This window comes from Epargyreus clarus, unplaced genomic scaffold (genome assembly GCF_041222505.1).
Source record: "Epargyreus clarus isolate Ecla_fem2 unplaced genomic scaffold, WU_Ecla_fem_2.2 ptg000023l, whole genome shotgun sequence".
Lineage (NCBI taxonomy): Eukaryota > Metazoa > Arthropoda > Insecta > Lepidoptera > Hesperiidae > Epargyreus > Epargyreus clarus.
The window spans coordinates 11,497,488-11,514,242 of NW_027332230.1; the positions used below are offsets into that span (position 1 = coordinate 11,497,488).

The window sequence follows — 16,755 nt, forward strand, 5'->3', positions numbered from 1 at the left end:
ATATTTCGTAATTGCGTAAGCTCGTAATAACAAACAAGAATAACATTAAAATATGAAGTTCGAGAAAGAAAAATGTTTATGTCATATGAGTATTACACTGGGACTCTTCCATTCACAGTAGTAATTGGGAACTCATGTGGTACCAGTATGACATAAAACTTTCATCCGATATTTCATAATTTTTAATGTAACCTACAAGCATTGCTGACTCATATTTAGTAAAAATGATTTATTATAAACGATAAAAATACATATTTTTTATAAAAACATCGATATTTGAACAAAAATCTCAAATTCACTTACTACTTGTTTCCGACCGTGACGCCATCGTTTGGTTTAAATTCACAATGCAATAAAATAGTATCATCCTATCAGCTAATCACAGTTTTAAATGGTGGACCAACATGTTATCTATTGAATAAAACTAAAAGATCTCGTAAATATTGACAGATGGTGCTGTTACATTTTTTTCTTTTCTATGTAATATATATATGACGAAAGATCCCAGGAGGTTAAACTGCCAGTGAAACGAATACCAAAAATCAGAGGTGAAGAAAATTGATAAATACCAAGTAGTAAGCTTTAGGCTATAAGTACATGGCAGATTAAAATTTCCAAAATTACTCTCACAATATAGATAGCACGCACACTAATTGCGCTTTTAATTACTGCTGGCGTGGCGGTCGTTATTAGATATTTTAGGTTCATAATTATACAGTGTTGGTACCTGTACTCATTTAGACCGTTACCGCATACAGGAGTTGGTATTTCAAACAAACAAATATGTACACATAGTTGCTCTCACATATGACTAAAATTGCTATAATATATTCTTACTACTATTTGACCGCCGGTCATTCCACTTCGCTCCCTTGGCTTCAGTTTAAATGCCAAATATCACCAACTAATCAATGTCATCATAGATATACTACTATTAGTAGTATATCTATGAATGTCATAGAATAAAATTTCGTGCGCACAACTATCTAAGTATAACATAATGTCATTATGAATATTTAAATGTAAATAAAATAATGATATCCTAAATAGCTCGTTTTTCTCGCTCACAAAACTTATAAAGAATACGACAGGCCAAAAGGAATTCCATAATTTTTGATATCCATCTTTATTGCTATAAAGTATAAACCTAGCTCGTCCGGCTTGGTAGCGAAAATAAGAATCTAAACACAAATAGTAGGTATTCATTATATTCTTAGAACTGATATCAACTTTGGTCATATTAGAAAAAAATGTGTCTCATATTAAATTTACACTTATTTGAACACATAACACATCCTTAATTCCACAATAAAAGGTCATACCATGTCATAAATTGACCTATTAGCATGGACAAAAAACCCCGAATCACAATACGAGGTTCAATAGACAATTTAAAAATAAATAAAGGAGAGGAAGCTGTAATCAAAGCACTTCCATGTCGCATGGATGGTCAATCGATTAAATGGTTCCCGGGCGTCATCAAAAGGCCACGTGCGATGCTCTGGGAGTTTAAAATAGACCTTACTGTAAGGGAAAAAGCCAGTGTATGGAAAAAGCATATAAAAGCGTGGTCAGAGCGCTCGACCGATGTCCGATTGGAGCACGGTATTTGCACTGTATAAAGTCTGGAAATAGCAAAAGGTTAAAGGCCCCGTGTTTAAGTATCGGAGATAATTAAAAATTCACCTGTTCTCTTCATATTTTTTTTGTTATTACGATTAAAGTGAATAATTGATAATAATCGTTATAGTCATCATCATTATTATGTATACGACTAATTAGGAATTCTTGTTTTAGAAGTCGGTTAAAAACAATTTAGTTTTTTTTCTTTTGCTTATCAACCGATTTTCATTGTTTTTATTTCGTTAAGTGGCTATTGACGTACGATAAAATATGAAAAAAAGATAACGCTTGAATTATGACTAGGTGGCGTACTGCAACGTAAGCAGTTCATCAGCTTCTCAGCTTTGAGTTCTCAAATTTTCAATAACGCTCAAGTATTAAATAATTTATAACAGGCGCTGCTGTGTTCCGTTTTGAAGGGTGTGGTAACGGAGACAGACTTTTCCGAGGCGTTCCAGCTTAGTCCGCAGGGGTAGCGGCGCATCTATGGCCGACCTCAGGTAGGAATATCTAATCTTATCTGGGATTGATTATAGATGTCCATGGACGGTAGTAGCCACTGGTGCCACCATCAGGTGGACTGCACGCATGTCTGCTTCTCCTATATTAAAAAAAAAAGTATTATGAATTTCGACGAGCAGACGAAAACTCGTTATGATAATATAGCTAATATGATTACCTAATGGAATGATCGTGGACATCGATAACTAATTCAAAATAAAAAAGAATATTACATTGCTTCCCCTGATAATTGAGAACAAAAGCCTCATGCTTGGTACATACCCAAGTAAGGCAGTTTAACTAAATAATTGGATTAACATAATAATGCCTAGTGTGTCTATATAGGTCGATTATATCTTATGACAAATAAGTAAAAGTATTAAACGTTCGCATTAGCTAATTACTTTACATCGAATATACTTTCACTGTTTTTATGCATGTATAAAAATTCATACAGCTGAACATTATAGGCACTTCCTAATTTTTCAAAATCGGACCTTGTAATCTTTTAAGAAGACATTTTTCACCTTGCTATTTATTTTGCGGCATATAGTTTCATGACTCATTGCTTGCAATGCATGTTTGCAAATTCGTGCAATTAATACATTGAAACAAAACAAAAGGTTCTCAATTTTTTTTAATTGATATCACTAAAGCACGTCATAGCTACCAAACAAGTAAGAATAAAAATGGTCGAGGATAAAAGGGAAAAATGTATGATTTGTTTTGTCTTCGCCTATACTATAAATACTGTTTAAATAACGTGCATCTGATGCTAAAATGTCGACTAAGTAATCCACGCAGATGTTGTTATGTTAAATCGGATGCATAAGTGATTGTGGCATCGATATTTTTAAACAAGTATTTATATTGATGAATCCAATGATTTGACGTGAATTAAACCATTGCATCATTCTTTTAATCGTCAGAATTACGTATTATGTCATTGTGCATCTTCAGTTTCATGTTGTGTCACATTGTCTGTGCATTGTTGCGGAGAACAATCACCGATCTTCAACTTGTTATTGACATCATTCCCCGATCTCTGAATAGTCGGTGACACAAATCGTGACATACTGACTCTGATTTATGCTAGGTAGGTTGCCAAGTCGCCGATGTCGCTGAGACGGTCATGATTTTTGCAAAACTTTCTATAAACACTATCCTAGAAGATTGATGGTGCAATGTATAAATCTGTTTATTTAATGTTTTTATAACTTGTTAATTGTTATATAAAAATTACAATAAATGCAAGTTACTCAATGTTGTCAATAATTGTAAGTTAGAAAGTAAGCGCATTATCAAATATTGCTAATAACCTTAATGCAAGATCTCTACAAAATAGAGAGGAACATTCTGCCATTTTCAGAAATCAAAAATAATGGTAAAGTTTCTGATGTGCACTTCTTGGAATATGACAATGAAGGTTATTTTTCAGTGGTTTTGTTCTGCTGAAGTTTCTACGGAACAAAGATACCATATTTCACCGTTTTCTTTTTCAGAAAAGTATAAAGCTACTATGAATGAGAAATACTTACGTAAAATGTTTACATTTTAGGTTTTAAAAATATTGTATCAGTAATTTCATTTTATAGATTCGATAGACTTTTTCTCTACTAGGTTTGTCTAGGTCCAAAGTGCAAATATATCTGACGTACTTACTATATTACTAGAATTACCTACTATTAAATTACAAAAATATCCTTAGTTACAGAAACACATATTAAGCGTTTGAATATAAAATACGTATGAATATCAACATCGTTAAATTTTGTTTTATATCATAAAAGTTTTATTTTGATCTTCTTCCGTACTTTGATCAAAGAATAAAAATAATATTTTTAATGAGCAAACTATACAGAAGAGTTCATAGTGAATTGCTAGAAAAACCACGGCGCGGAAAGTTAATTAAAATATTCGCAACACGCTAGAAAATATTTTTTGCAAACACAAATTTCAATCATTGCTACTGTTTTGAACTAGGTATTCCAGTTTTTTTTATAAGCAGTTTTTGACCCGATTTTTCGGCTCTTTTCGGCTTTGTAGGCTTATCAGGGTAGGTATGGTTTTGTTTGTTTTTTTTTTTATAAAAAAGTTTATGGATATTTCTAATGAATTGGGAAGTTTTTTGTCAGATAGTTTTTTTAATAGTTCATCTAATGTAATTTATATTACGAGGCTCTATTTGACCTGGTGTCTACATCACCCATTCTCCACCCGCAATAGTCTACGGGCGACTTTGACTACATTTCATCAGTTATCCAGTCTTGTCGTTAATTTGAAGTATAAAAAATATTTCAAAAACGTATAGTTAATTAAGAATTAAATAAAAATGGAATTTTTTCTTCGTAGGTACACGCGTAGGTATCTTGGCATATATATTTTTCATTAGACTATAAATATGTAAGAAGTGTGTCAAGATGATATGCTGTAATCATAGCGTACTTTTCGATAAAAATGAGTAGACTTATTGTAGTTATAGTAATAAACACATCAACGAAAATGCGACAGGTTTATTAGCATTTTTAGTTATTTAAAGCAAGCTCACTTCCAAAGTTCTCACATTTCGGTAATCGGTTAACATTTATGTACGTTCCATTATTCTCTCCCCTAATACTTTACACAAAAACGCAACACTTAATGCAAAGCTATTTATTGTCTAGACACCATTAAGTATTGCTTCATTGAGCCACTCGAGGATGCTCCAAAGCCAGCCAACCGTAACGTTATGTAAGTATGCATTGTGAGCACAAGGCCGTTGTTCTACGTTATGTCATTGATAAAATTAAAACTCAATTAAAATGCTTAGACATGCAGGCGCGACATAAATGAAGTGTGTTAATTTATAATTGTTAGACTGTTTTTTTTCCCGTCTTGTTTTTTGTAGACGCTGTTATTTAACATCTCTATAAGTATTCAGGAGGTGGGAAAACTTTTTGTGGTTCAAATCCAGCGGCACCACCGTCATACCTATCTCTTCCTATAAAAGATTATGCACTGCTGTGTTCTAGTTTGAAAGATATGGTATTCAGCTAAATGCTTACTTACTAACTAACTTACTTAGGAGTAGCGGTGCATTTGTGGCCTACTTCAGGTAGGAATCTAGTGTTATCTGAGATTAATCACAAAATTCCATGGGCGTCAGTAGCCACGTACCGTCAGGTGGACTGAACGCTCGTCTTATATTATGTAAAAAAGGATATATGTTATATACCATCATAGATATTATAACCGAACAATAAAAATGTAATAATTTATGTACGCAGCGCCATCTATTACGGCGCTGAAGAAGCAAATGCTAGAGGGTACTGTTTAAAATTTTAATACGCATCGCATTAATGTTATATAAATGTAATATATAAGGAGGATCTATGTAAGTTTTAAATTTACTAATAATGTCGCTGTATCCATATTCCATAGTATTTCAAAGCAATTTATTATTTATAAAAAAGCTACCAAAAATCATTGTCGAAGTTGTTACCTTAGTTGTAATACGCATGTTTTGCTTAATAAATTATCAAGGCTGTCCCTGTAGTAAAATTAAGTAACCAGGAAACAAGGTCAAGTAACCTTGGCAAAGATTTCGCGACGAGCGTAACGCCATCTTGTAGCGCAATTGAGAAACACCATCAGGGTCGACCTTGAACAGCTGTATCCTAATATTAAGGTCCTTTACTTCCTACGTTTTCAACAGTACTTTTCTTTTGCGATTGAGTATACAAACATAGTAGAGATAAATGATTATAATTTAACGGTAATAATTAACGATTCATATATAGATAAAGTATTATAATTATGGCTAATTTTGAATGTAAATCCTGAAAATTGATAATAATTAATGACATATCTAATTATAATAATTAATTATTTGAATTTATTTGTAATTGGGTCTCCTAAATTTGCATGCCTTGGCAGGTGGAACTTGGCGAACATATATACTTTTACTGTCTATTTTATGTAAAACCCATGTTCTCGCAAATAGATGTATATTTGAATTTGAATACTATTATATTATAGTTAAGTGTCAAGTAACTTATTGCACATAGATCGTTGTCGTAATAATCCGTCTGTTTAGAACACTCTCGACGATTTTAACGTCTTACTAGAACTAGGCATTGCTAATTAAATTAATGAACTGTCTCAAACAGAGTAAGCAGCTAAACGGTTGTTGTGTAATACTTATCTTGCAATACAGTACTCATTAAAATAGGTAAACTATTTAAATAGTACACTTAAAACTTGAGCAATTTCCGTATTTATTCACGTTTGATTGACGGCCTATTAGTGTATCATATAAGAAGTGGTCATATAAGAAGTTAAATATGTTGATCACTGTAATTTGTTCTCTAGAATAAATTTTAATACGTATTAACTAATTATATCATTTTTAAATTATATTATAATGATTGTTAATTAAGGGATAACAATGTATGATATAATGTAATAGGTACACTCAGCTATTTTATATAGGTATATACATCACGCATTAAGTACGAGTACCTAGATACTACATACATAGGAAAGTCTAACAAATGACAATGTCCTTACGTACATTAAATTGCCACTTATGAAACGTATACGAGGCGATAAAAGCACCCTCATACGTAGACATGGATAGGTGCGATACGTTGAATAGAATAATATTACGCGGTGCTTACAAAAGAGTTCACTGACCCGACAGTGCCGGCTAAAGAACTAACTATTCATCCTGAATCGAGCATGCGCGTCTCCTTTCATCCTTTGAAATCAATCCTAAATTGCCTTCAAAGGTCCTTTTATCTATCGGTGATTTGCATAGGATATTTGTGTTACAAGTGCCGTGAAGTAATGCGTAATATCTAAGTATTAAGGGCGTTTTTGGTGGGCGTGGGGGGTAAGGGCCAGGTCAGTGGGTCGCGCGCGCAGCCTCCCAAACTCTCCGGGAGACGCGCCTCTATCGACCGCTTGCCGCCAGGCTTAGGGTTGCCGATAATCTTGGTCTAGATTGCACTAAATTCGTAAATACCGATTTTTATTTCAATGTTATGAATGACACAGATTATATCTTCAATAGTATTGCGACTCTACTCCTGTAGTAATTAATTGATTTTATCCATTGTTTGAACTTGATTTTTTGTTCATACTTTATAATTTCTTAAAAGGATATTACGACGAACATACTAAGTTGTCTTCATAATTATCCAAAAAATAATATGTTGTTACAATCTAATTTATTAATCAGGAATATTATTTGTTCGAAAATAAATCACATACTCACAATGCACTGCTGCAATCACCAGCGTTGCGCCTCTTAATTATGACCCCTATCGTCACATGGACCCTCTGGTTATTAGGAGTGCAATATAAAAGAAAATAGGGTGCGCCCGGAGGGTCGTTGCCGCCCCTATTCCGTAGCTCTTATCCGCGCAGCATCCATTACTGCGCAACTCTCTGTGCTCTGAAGCCGTAGCCTCAGAACGCGACCGCGCCTCGCGCTTCCGGGGCATTTTGCGTCGTAAAAGCTCCCTGATCTACCCTATTCCATACTAAACCTCGCCCTTACCCTGAAATACCTTAAAATGTGCTTCATCTAAATTCCTTATCCTAAATCCTCGTGCAAGTGTAGTGAAAGATGGGGAAGGATAAGCACCAGCCCATGGAGGCTGAGGTGAAGGTGGCCACTGTGGACCTGGAAGCTGTCGATAACATGGCCACCCTGCCAGTAGGACAACACCGGCAGCAGGGCAGCGATATCGCGATAGCCGAGAAACATAACACCGCGAACAAAGAAATGGAGCTCAAATGCGTACAACCGAAACCGTCTAAGAAGTATGTGTAGTTTTAACAATAGGTACTTCGGTATAGGTGGTTTTTGTATTTTAGTTAGTGATTTTAGTAGGTTTTAACTATAATTTTATTTATCACAATAGTTTTAGGTAAAATAATTATAAAAAACTGTTCATTAATTATGCGCCAGTGTAGGTAGGTATATGTTAAAAATTTAATGTAATAATACAATTTCTAAGAAAGTTGTTAATAGTAGGTATACGGTTTTTGAAATGTATGTCAAAGCTTTTGTTGGAGATAATTAATCAATAAAAAAGTTCATTACTATAGCTCTTTTTATCTTAATTCGTATGAAAGTACTTTTCGATCGGAACTTAAATCTATAATAGTGCATTCGTAATAAATTCGTATTTTTATAATACTTTTTTCATTTACAATCTCCTCATTACAGGACTTCATTGTTCATCATTTCGAGCTTCATATACGCGAAGCTGTTGGTGGTGGTATGCGTCGCCTATGTCATCAGCGATGTCATCACCCACAACCTGCCTCTGTACTACTACGAAGGATTCTTCACTTACCTCTATGGCATGAGCATTCTGTTCTTGCTCTATGTATTCTGCTTCTTGCTGCAAGGTAAATATTAATATAAATGGTAAACAAGGTAAATGTTTTAAAAATATTCAAGATTTTAACAAGAATTTTAATACATAGAAAGCGCCTGCTGCAACGGCAGTCCTCCGAAACCAAAACCTCCACCAAAAGAGAAGAAACCGAAGAAGGAAAAAGAAAAGAAGACCAAAGACAAGGAAGGCAAAGATGGTAAAGATGGAAAAGACGGCAAGGATGGGAAAAAAGACGGCAAGAAAGATGGAAAATCTAAGGAAAAGGACAAGGACGCTGGGAAGGAAAAGTCTACCAAAGAAAGCAAGAAACAAAGCCAGTTCCAGGTGAGTGAAGTCCATTCCATACGATCACAGCACATCATCAGCACATCCGTTATTTTTATTTAACAGAGTTCCGTTCCCCTTTACGCTTTCCAGTGTCGTTCAATGTTGGTTAACAACACGTTTACAATTCAACAATTAATTTAAACTCCGTGTTCTTTTACGATTGTGCTTATTTATGTAGCACACGTTACTTAGCGTTCACTTTAAACCACTATTATGTAAATGCTTTGTTAGGACGTGACTGGCCGCATGACCCCTTTTTTGTTTACGCTGGCTACTTTTTGTTTTTTCCATATCATTTGGGCAGGAGGTGTATCCCCGTAAGATGCGCGATAAAGTTCGTCAACAACAATTACAAATGCAAATGGCGCAATTGTATGCGTCCGAACAGGTGAGGTTATCTTGACGCATCCTGCTTGAACACTTGTGTATTACAATACCGGTACGGAAAGCTTTGGATGTGCTGTTTGTAGTTTGTGTCCGCCATAGAGCTTGAGTTTTACCCGCTACACCTCATTTGCTTGTTAGAAACGTCATTTAGCCACGTAAGGTGAATTAATTTACAGAAAAGAAACTTTCATAATAACATTTATGTACTCTATTAAAACAACTAATAAATACTGCTAGTACTAAGACTCTACCATTCGTAATAAAATTCATTAAGTACCTCAATATCAGTGGCGTAACTATAGGGTGGCAAAACGGGTCCCCGGCCTAACGAGGCCCCCGGCTCGAGAACTGGAAACTCAAAATTGACAAAAAATGTGTATAAATCAGCGAAAAATAAATTTCCTTAAAATGTTTATAGGTATGTGCATGAAAAAAAGGTCGCCAGGACTAATCACTATAGTACATATTCGTGAGCGAAAATTTCGTAGGGCCCCATGCAAAGTATTTGCCACGGGTCTCATACGGTATAGTTACGCCACTGCGCAATACCCGTACCCAATATTTATCAAAATCTTATGTCTTCCTAGTAAGGTATGCTCGTCGGTCGAATACATGAATATTCAGAGGATAAAATTAGGGATCTTCGGTGTTTCAGCTTGTAGAGCTTGTTTGTTTGTACACTTCGTATATTCTCGTGTGTTATGTAGCAACAAGACGTGGTGGAGTTGGAGGCTGGTCCCGTTGCACGGCCGGTGCGACGCCGCAAGACATCGCAGAACGAACATAGCCATGGCAGCTTCTTCCTCCGTATCGGTGCTATTGGTTAGTATCAATATTGAATGTGGAGCGCAATATGCTAAGTTTTAGGTATATTTTGGTACAACGAGGCTGGAGACAAATCAACTTATAAATAATTTATATCGTGATATAACTTTTTTGGTGATCTTCATCAACACGAAAATATAACCACATTTGTTCAATCTATTGAGCAACATAATTAATATGAAGTGTAGACGACATGTTCTACGTTGGTCCAAATAAATAAAATAATAACGCAAAAGGTGTATTGATGTTACTGATATTGTTTAATCCGAAGTATTGAATTGAAAATCGAATGAAAACTAACAATATATCGCCACCAATCGAAAAACTGAACACTCAAGCGAATTAAAGAGACAAGAATAAAATGAAATGTATAATATTTAACAAAAATATATATATTTACGCATATATAACGACATTTTACAGCGTTTGGTCTTGGCACAATGGTTTACAATGGATTGGAATTCGGCACCTTCTTTGAGCTGCCTATGGAATCTCCGTGCTACCTTATTCTAAAGGGTATAAATCCGGTTCTGCAGATGGTGTTTACTTTTATGCAAATGTACTTCATATTTATGAATTCACGGGTGAGCTTTTATTTTGACTTGTTAATATTCAAGAGGTAACCTTAGTAACTTAATGTAATATTTATGTTTGATGACTTTTGAGATCCCCCTCTCTCAATATTAAAGTAACTTTTTTCAGTAGAATACAGAGTTAAATAATGCGAATATAGTTTTAAAATAAGAACAATTTTTTTTCAGCTCAATATTCATCGCTTTAAAGTTATCGCAAGATTTGGATTGATGCATGTAGTTGCGACAAACATCTGTGTATGGATTCGTACTTTGGTACTAGAGTCGCTGAAAGAAATTACTGATTACCACGTAAGGAACCCTCAGGGAGTGCCTGGTGAAGGTGTCCTTGGAAGTAAGCTTAGAATTTTTAATTTGTTTAATATTTTTTCCACAATAACAATCAAATAACATTGCATGTTTCATGTTCTAGGAGTCATTCGAAAGCATACCTTGAGACATTCCGGAAAAGTTTTCGGAGCAGCTACTACAGCTGCAACAACTATTGCATCAACAGCTGCCAATGTTGCAAAAAATACTGGCGATCAAATATTGAAGGCTGTCACTAGCACCACATCTGCACCTACTACTACACCCACAATTAGTACGTATTAATAAATAGCTGAATGGTTGTCTATATGTCTAATTAACGAACCATTAACTAACTCATTCGCAAAACATCTTACTTCCCTATTTATTCCTACTTGCATGTATGTTAATAACAATGCATTCTGGGCTAAATTTTCAGCGACAACTCCTTCATCCTACTTTAATGTCGGTGGTGGTTTCGTTCCAAAGTCTAAATTGATTGAGACTATAAAGAGTACTATAGGGTACGATAGCGGGATACGTTACGGTCGTGAGTTTAAAGACGTTTGGCCAAATGATAACCCCTTCCCAACTTCCACTGTTGCGCCAGTAACAATAGAAGCGGAGAAAGCGACACAGACTCAAACAGCCATGCTGGAAGTCTTCCAGTGGCTGTATTCGTCTACTGTGAAACCGATTGTAAGCACAATGACCACCATGGTAGCACCCACGACTTCTGGATGGTTGGCTACAGATAAAGACGAGTGGGGCAACAGTGTTGAAACGTACCGCGTTGATGAACCACCACATTCGCCAGGTTTGTCGTTGGAGTGTCGACCACAATACTCACTTTACTGGCCGTTGCACTTTTTATTTGCGGTTTTGTTCTTACTTTTCACTTGTAGGTGCACAAATCGCTCATTTTAGGCGACTTTAAGTTAAGCATGATCTTAAGTTTCTAGAAATTTTATTTGTGTATTGTTGCAAAATATATTAATTAATAATTGTGATGGCGATTTACTTATTTATTCATTTATATCGTTTCAGTTAGCAATAATACGGAAATATTCGAATCTTTTGACAACCTCAACCCCGCTGCTTTGATCGCGAATATTGACAATTCAACGATTTGCGGAAGGAATCCTATCATGGGCACCATCGTTACTGACTCGGCACCTTATCTCTATCCGTTTATCATAGAGTATTCTCTTATTGGCGCTGCTGTCATCTACGTGATGTGGAAACATATCGGTCGCTACCCCAGGTTTGTATTTTCATTTTTTTAACGTTCAACTAAGTAACAAACTCGTACATAATACTAACACAGAAAGTAGCTCATCACTAGCACCTTAGATTTTTAGAAAGAAAGATTTTTAGAACCTAGAATACCATTATGGCAAGACGAATTTAACTGTTGTGTGCGTAATTGATGTATGCGTACGGGTTTGGTTACAGCGTGGCCAACGACGAAGATCTGGAAAGACGTTTGGAGGCTGTTCTCTCCCGCAGGGCGGCGGCGTTGGCGGCGGCTCAGCGTGGAAACCGGGTGGACTGTGCTGGAGCTTCGAAAGGACTTTTCTGTGGACTACTTCTCCTGGTCGCTTCTCTCATCTGCTTGATTCTGTTCTTCGTCCTGATAAGACACCAGGATTTGAAACGTCTGTCCATTTACTTAGCCGATGTCTCCCACTGCGCTCTAATGGTTCTCTCAATTCTGGCGATTTTGATTGGATTTATTCGGTAAGATACTACAATACACGATCAAAAATTGCTAACATAATTTCTTAACCATACACTATCATTAAATATGACTAACATTAAATATAGCTTGTTTTGTTGAATTAATTCAATAATTCTCTTAAGTTTTATACCTTAGTCCTTTGTCAGTAACTTGTAATAGTTTGGTATTTATTCATTTGTTATTTACATTATGTATTGTAGTTAATTACTTTTAGTTGATTCAAATTTTTATTTTGATATTTTTCTTTCCGTTCCTTTCACCTTTTCGTTGACCCTTTATTTCCTTTCGTCCATTTCTTTGTTGGCTCCAATAAAATTACTTGCACAATTTTGTGCTAATTCCATTAATTTCGTTCCTAACACTCATCATTCCCCTTTATTTGTGACTTATTAAACATTATTTTCTTTGGATTAATCTTCTGTTCACCATGTTTGGTTCCTCCCTGATTTGGTTAAACTGAGTAGAAGTAGAGAGATGAAATGGAGCTCAAATCCTTCTTCCTGTACCGAACCTCTTCGCAGGGTGCAATCACTGAAGTTCCGTTCTGAAGAGCAATCGGACTTGAATGACATATTGCTTCGCGTCTCTGCGTTTGGCCTCTTCGTGTATGCCGTATTCAGCGTTATCGCTGGTGGAATGGGAGCGTTTACTCATGAGCCCAACTTATTGGTCATGATTACTGGATGTTTGAGTGTTCTTCAGGTGGGTCTACTGTTATAATAACTTTTTTTTAAAATAAATACTTGAATTGTTCGTGATTTTATATTTGTCTTAATTTATATATTTTAATGTTTCAGGTGGTTCTTCAGCTACTGTTCATCGCTGACGTATCACGTCGCCGTGTTCACTTGCCGGAACAGGAACGTAGCAAGCCCGCTCGCCAGGCCGTTACCTTTTTGCTCATTTGCAACGTAACTATGTGGTTGATCTATACCGTTGAGGCTCAAAAAGTTCTTGCTAACCCGGTAAGCCACACGACAAAAAATTCGAGCGATGAAAAATCTTATTTATTTCTAATAATCAAACATTTTCTTGTAGGTTCAACTGGACTTTTATGGATTCGTCGCTTGGTCCCTGGTACAACGTTTTACCCTGCCCCTTTGCATCTTCCACCGTTTCCACTCTGCTGTGACTTTGGCTGAGATCTGGAAGACCAGCTACAAAGCGCGTCTGGAGTGAGCTCATGCATTCACCATGCATTGGAGATCGACGTCCAATCGTCAACTTTCATTAACATCGTAGACGTAACTGGACAAAGTAAACATTTCGTCCTAGTCCGGTACAGCATTTTCACTATTAGAGTGAATAAGTTTGTTGTCAGATTTAATCATGTCGTTACTTCAATATTATAGTAAGTATAGAAGGTGTGACGTAGGGCGATATTATTTGATACTGTAGACGTGAAGTACTTGCTCTCCCGGAGTACATCTTAGGTAACACTTACAGATTTATCTTTATTTATTACCATGATACAAGTTGCTATTTCTGTTACTTATTTTAATTTTTCAACATATTATTCTTCATTATTGTCTTCTTTCACATTCCACGATCTATACGTTTATATAATCACGCAATACAATTTAGGTTTCTTGGAAGACTGAGTGTGGAGACTTTGAACAAAAACAAACTTTACAGTTTTAAATTGATATGCGTAAAATTGCTCAGATATCTACATTTGCGACTATTGATATATTTACATTCTTTTTCGGCGGAACAAAAAATTTTTTAAACAACATAAACAAGAATCCAGTTGTGAAGCGTTCCCTCCTGTGTTAGAAATAATTTGTGTGCCATGGTTTAGCGTTAAGACTTTATTAAAATTTGACAATATTTTACATTTTTTTTACCTTTGTCTATCTTATATTGATTTTCGGAGTAATGAGTAAATCCAGTTTTGGTTTTTGTAACACATAGATATTATATCTACGTCTATATTGTAGAAAATATATAAAATATCTAAAACGATTCGTGTATTTGAAAACGTAGAATATTTTTAATATTAGAAATAATAATAATTGCTACATTGAAATTTCAGAAAATTTATTAGCCACCTTAATATTTAGGCTAAGAGCGTAGAATTACCTATATCGAAAATTTAACTGACGGTTTTTAACGTAAGAGGGTTATAATAATATCTACATATTTTACTTGTACTTAAATGTTAACGTTATGGACAGGTCAATGCGTTTTGGGCTGCAGTAACTGCTTGATAAGTATTGATTGGGTAACGTATGATTTTAAGATATTTTTATCTTTATCGCAAGGGGCCATAAAAGTGAAAATTTTAACACCACGTCGCACACTTATCATATTAGCATATACTTATTAGCTCTTCTTACAATTTCTCTTAAATAGAGGTAAACAAAAAAGTTACATAGGACGGTTTCTATATAATGATATTTCTCAGTTTTCTACGTAAAACAGGAGTTTCGCAGGGCACAATTTGCTAATTTTTTCAAACGTTTTGCATTTTGGAGCTTAAAGCTTTGAATGTTTTAAAATACTTTAAACCATTTTGTATTTTTTTGTCTACCTGTATTTTATCATTAATATAGTATACAACAATTCGATTAATTACTTGTGGTGAGATTATTGCAACAACTTATTCAGTGGATATTTAGAACGCTTGATACGATGGATCAACAATGTACGGAGGAAAACTTTAGTGTATGAAGAGTGTCTGTCCCTTTCGCAGGGTTAAACCGGTAAAACAGACAATTTCATTTTACAGGCCAAATAATATTCCTAACAAACATTCTATCTATTTATATAAGATAAAATTGTTATGGTACGTAATCTTAGATTTTACTTGGGCTGTCATATGAAACGTAAGGTTTAACTGATGCTAATGGTTTTCGGGGGAGTTGGCTAAAAGAGGAGTTTCAGTCGTTTAATAATTTTGTCGCCACTGTGGTGCATGCGCATATGAAGATGCAGCATTTTACACAAACGGTGTTTGTTGTAAGTATTCATTTAAATGCGTGATTGCGTTGCATTAAAATCTCCACTGCAAATATTTTCGTAACAATCTTTATGTGCGATCTATTTTTATAGGCTGACTAATTTTACACAGTAGGCATACATTCGTATGATGTAAACGAAGGCGTTATGCGCAATATCATTTCTACATTATGGATTTTGTATAAAATAGTTGGTACAAAATTATTCGTAACATATTTATTAATTTTTGTATTTAACTTTAAGGTTTAATGGTAATTAATCGCTCTAGAATCTCGATGTGTATTATGTGTGCTCATGACGCGAGTTTTTCTAGCGAGTGTAGTCATCTTTTGAATGGTTTAATATCTTTTATTGTAATATTTAAATCGTAACTTATATCAAAACTGAAATCATGTGAATAAGAATCACAATGATTTCTGTGAGAGTTGTAATAGGTGATTACACATGTCCTACTTTAATTTATTGGTATAAGAGGATCTATTGTCATATTATGACCTATTGTTATTTGGATCCTTTCGTACAGGCTGGTAAGTAAGATGTTGGTAAAGAAATCGTATGAATAATTCAGTGTCGGTTGATTGGCTGCCTGGAACCACGGTTTACGAATATACCCATAAGGGTTTTAAAACCGAAGTGTTGAATGTTAAAAAAAATGGTATTTCATTGATGCTCCATTCAATGGGACTTGTGTAACCGCCTTAAATAACTGAGTTTCGACGTTATCATGAATGTTTGTCGTAAATTAGAACAGCGCGTTAGGCTTGTTTTATCACTGCCGATACTTTTAACACTTATAATTAAAATAGTAAGTCCTTTGATAAACCTATACTATTTCTAACTCGTTCAATTTTGTAGGTGATATTTACTGTGTACCTAAATGTTTGGAACAAAGTGTACCGATGTTCGTATCTTTAGGTTTAACTGTGGATACTCAATCAGTGTTAAATAGATACCAAAAATTAAAATTTGGAAACTCTATGTACTTTAAATTATATAATTAATATAAATATAATAAATGTCTATTTGAATAAATCAAATAATTCATAAACGTAGATTGTTCGTTTCATTTCTATTACTTACAACCCTCTTATGTTATATCGGTTTGATTATTTTATCC

The 16,755-nt window shown here is 34.9% G+C and overlaps 1 protein-coding gene across 9 annotated transcripts in view; it reads left to right on the top strand.

Moving 5' to 3' along the window:
* The window catches only part of LOC140751951 (proton channel OtopLc), a 65,715-nt gene extending 49,025 nt beyond the window's left edge, over nucleotides 1–16,690 (top strand). For 5 of the 9 annotated variants that reach the window (XM_073086076.1, XM_073086078.1, XM_073086077.1 and 2 more), the window contains exons 4-16: nucleotides 8,342–8,526; nucleotides 8,605–8,840; nucleotides 9,148–9,231; nucleotides 9,938–10,052; nucleotides 10,479–10,639; nucleotides 10,817–10,982; nucleotides 11,061–11,231; nucleotides 11,376–11,753; nucleotides 11,984–12,200; nucleotides 12,392–12,676; nucleotides 13,142–13,379; nucleotides 13,475–13,642; nucleotides 13,716–16,690. In XM_073086076.1, coding sequence (XP_072942177.1) covers nucleotides 8,342–8,526; nucleotides 8,605–8,840; nucleotides 9,148–9,231; nucleotides 9,938–10,052; nucleotides 10,479–10,639; nucleotides 10,817–10,982; nucleotides 11,061–11,231; nucleotides 11,376–11,753; nucleotides 11,984–12,200; nucleotides 12,392–12,676; nucleotides 13,142–13,379; nucleotides 13,475–13,642; nucleotides 13,716–13,856 — 2,545 coding nt within the window. In that variant the 3' untranslated portion in view covers nucleotides 13,857–16,690. Of the gene's footprint in view, nucleotides 1–7,573; nucleotides 7,933–8,341; nucleotides 8,527–8,604; nucleotides 8,841–9,147; nucleotides 9,232–9,937; nucleotides 10,053–10,478; nucleotides 10,640–10,816; nucleotides 10,983–11,060; nucleotides 11,232–11,375; nucleotides 11,754–11,983; nucleotides 12,201–12,391; nucleotides 12,677–13,141; nucleotides 13,380–13,474; nucleotides 13,643–13,715 lie in introns of those variants that run through there. The other 4 variants (XM_073086080.1, XM_073086079.1, XM_073086074.1 and 1 more) reach the window with 4 other exon arrangements.
* The last annotated feature ends 65 nt before the right edge of the window (nucleotides 16,691–16,755 follow it).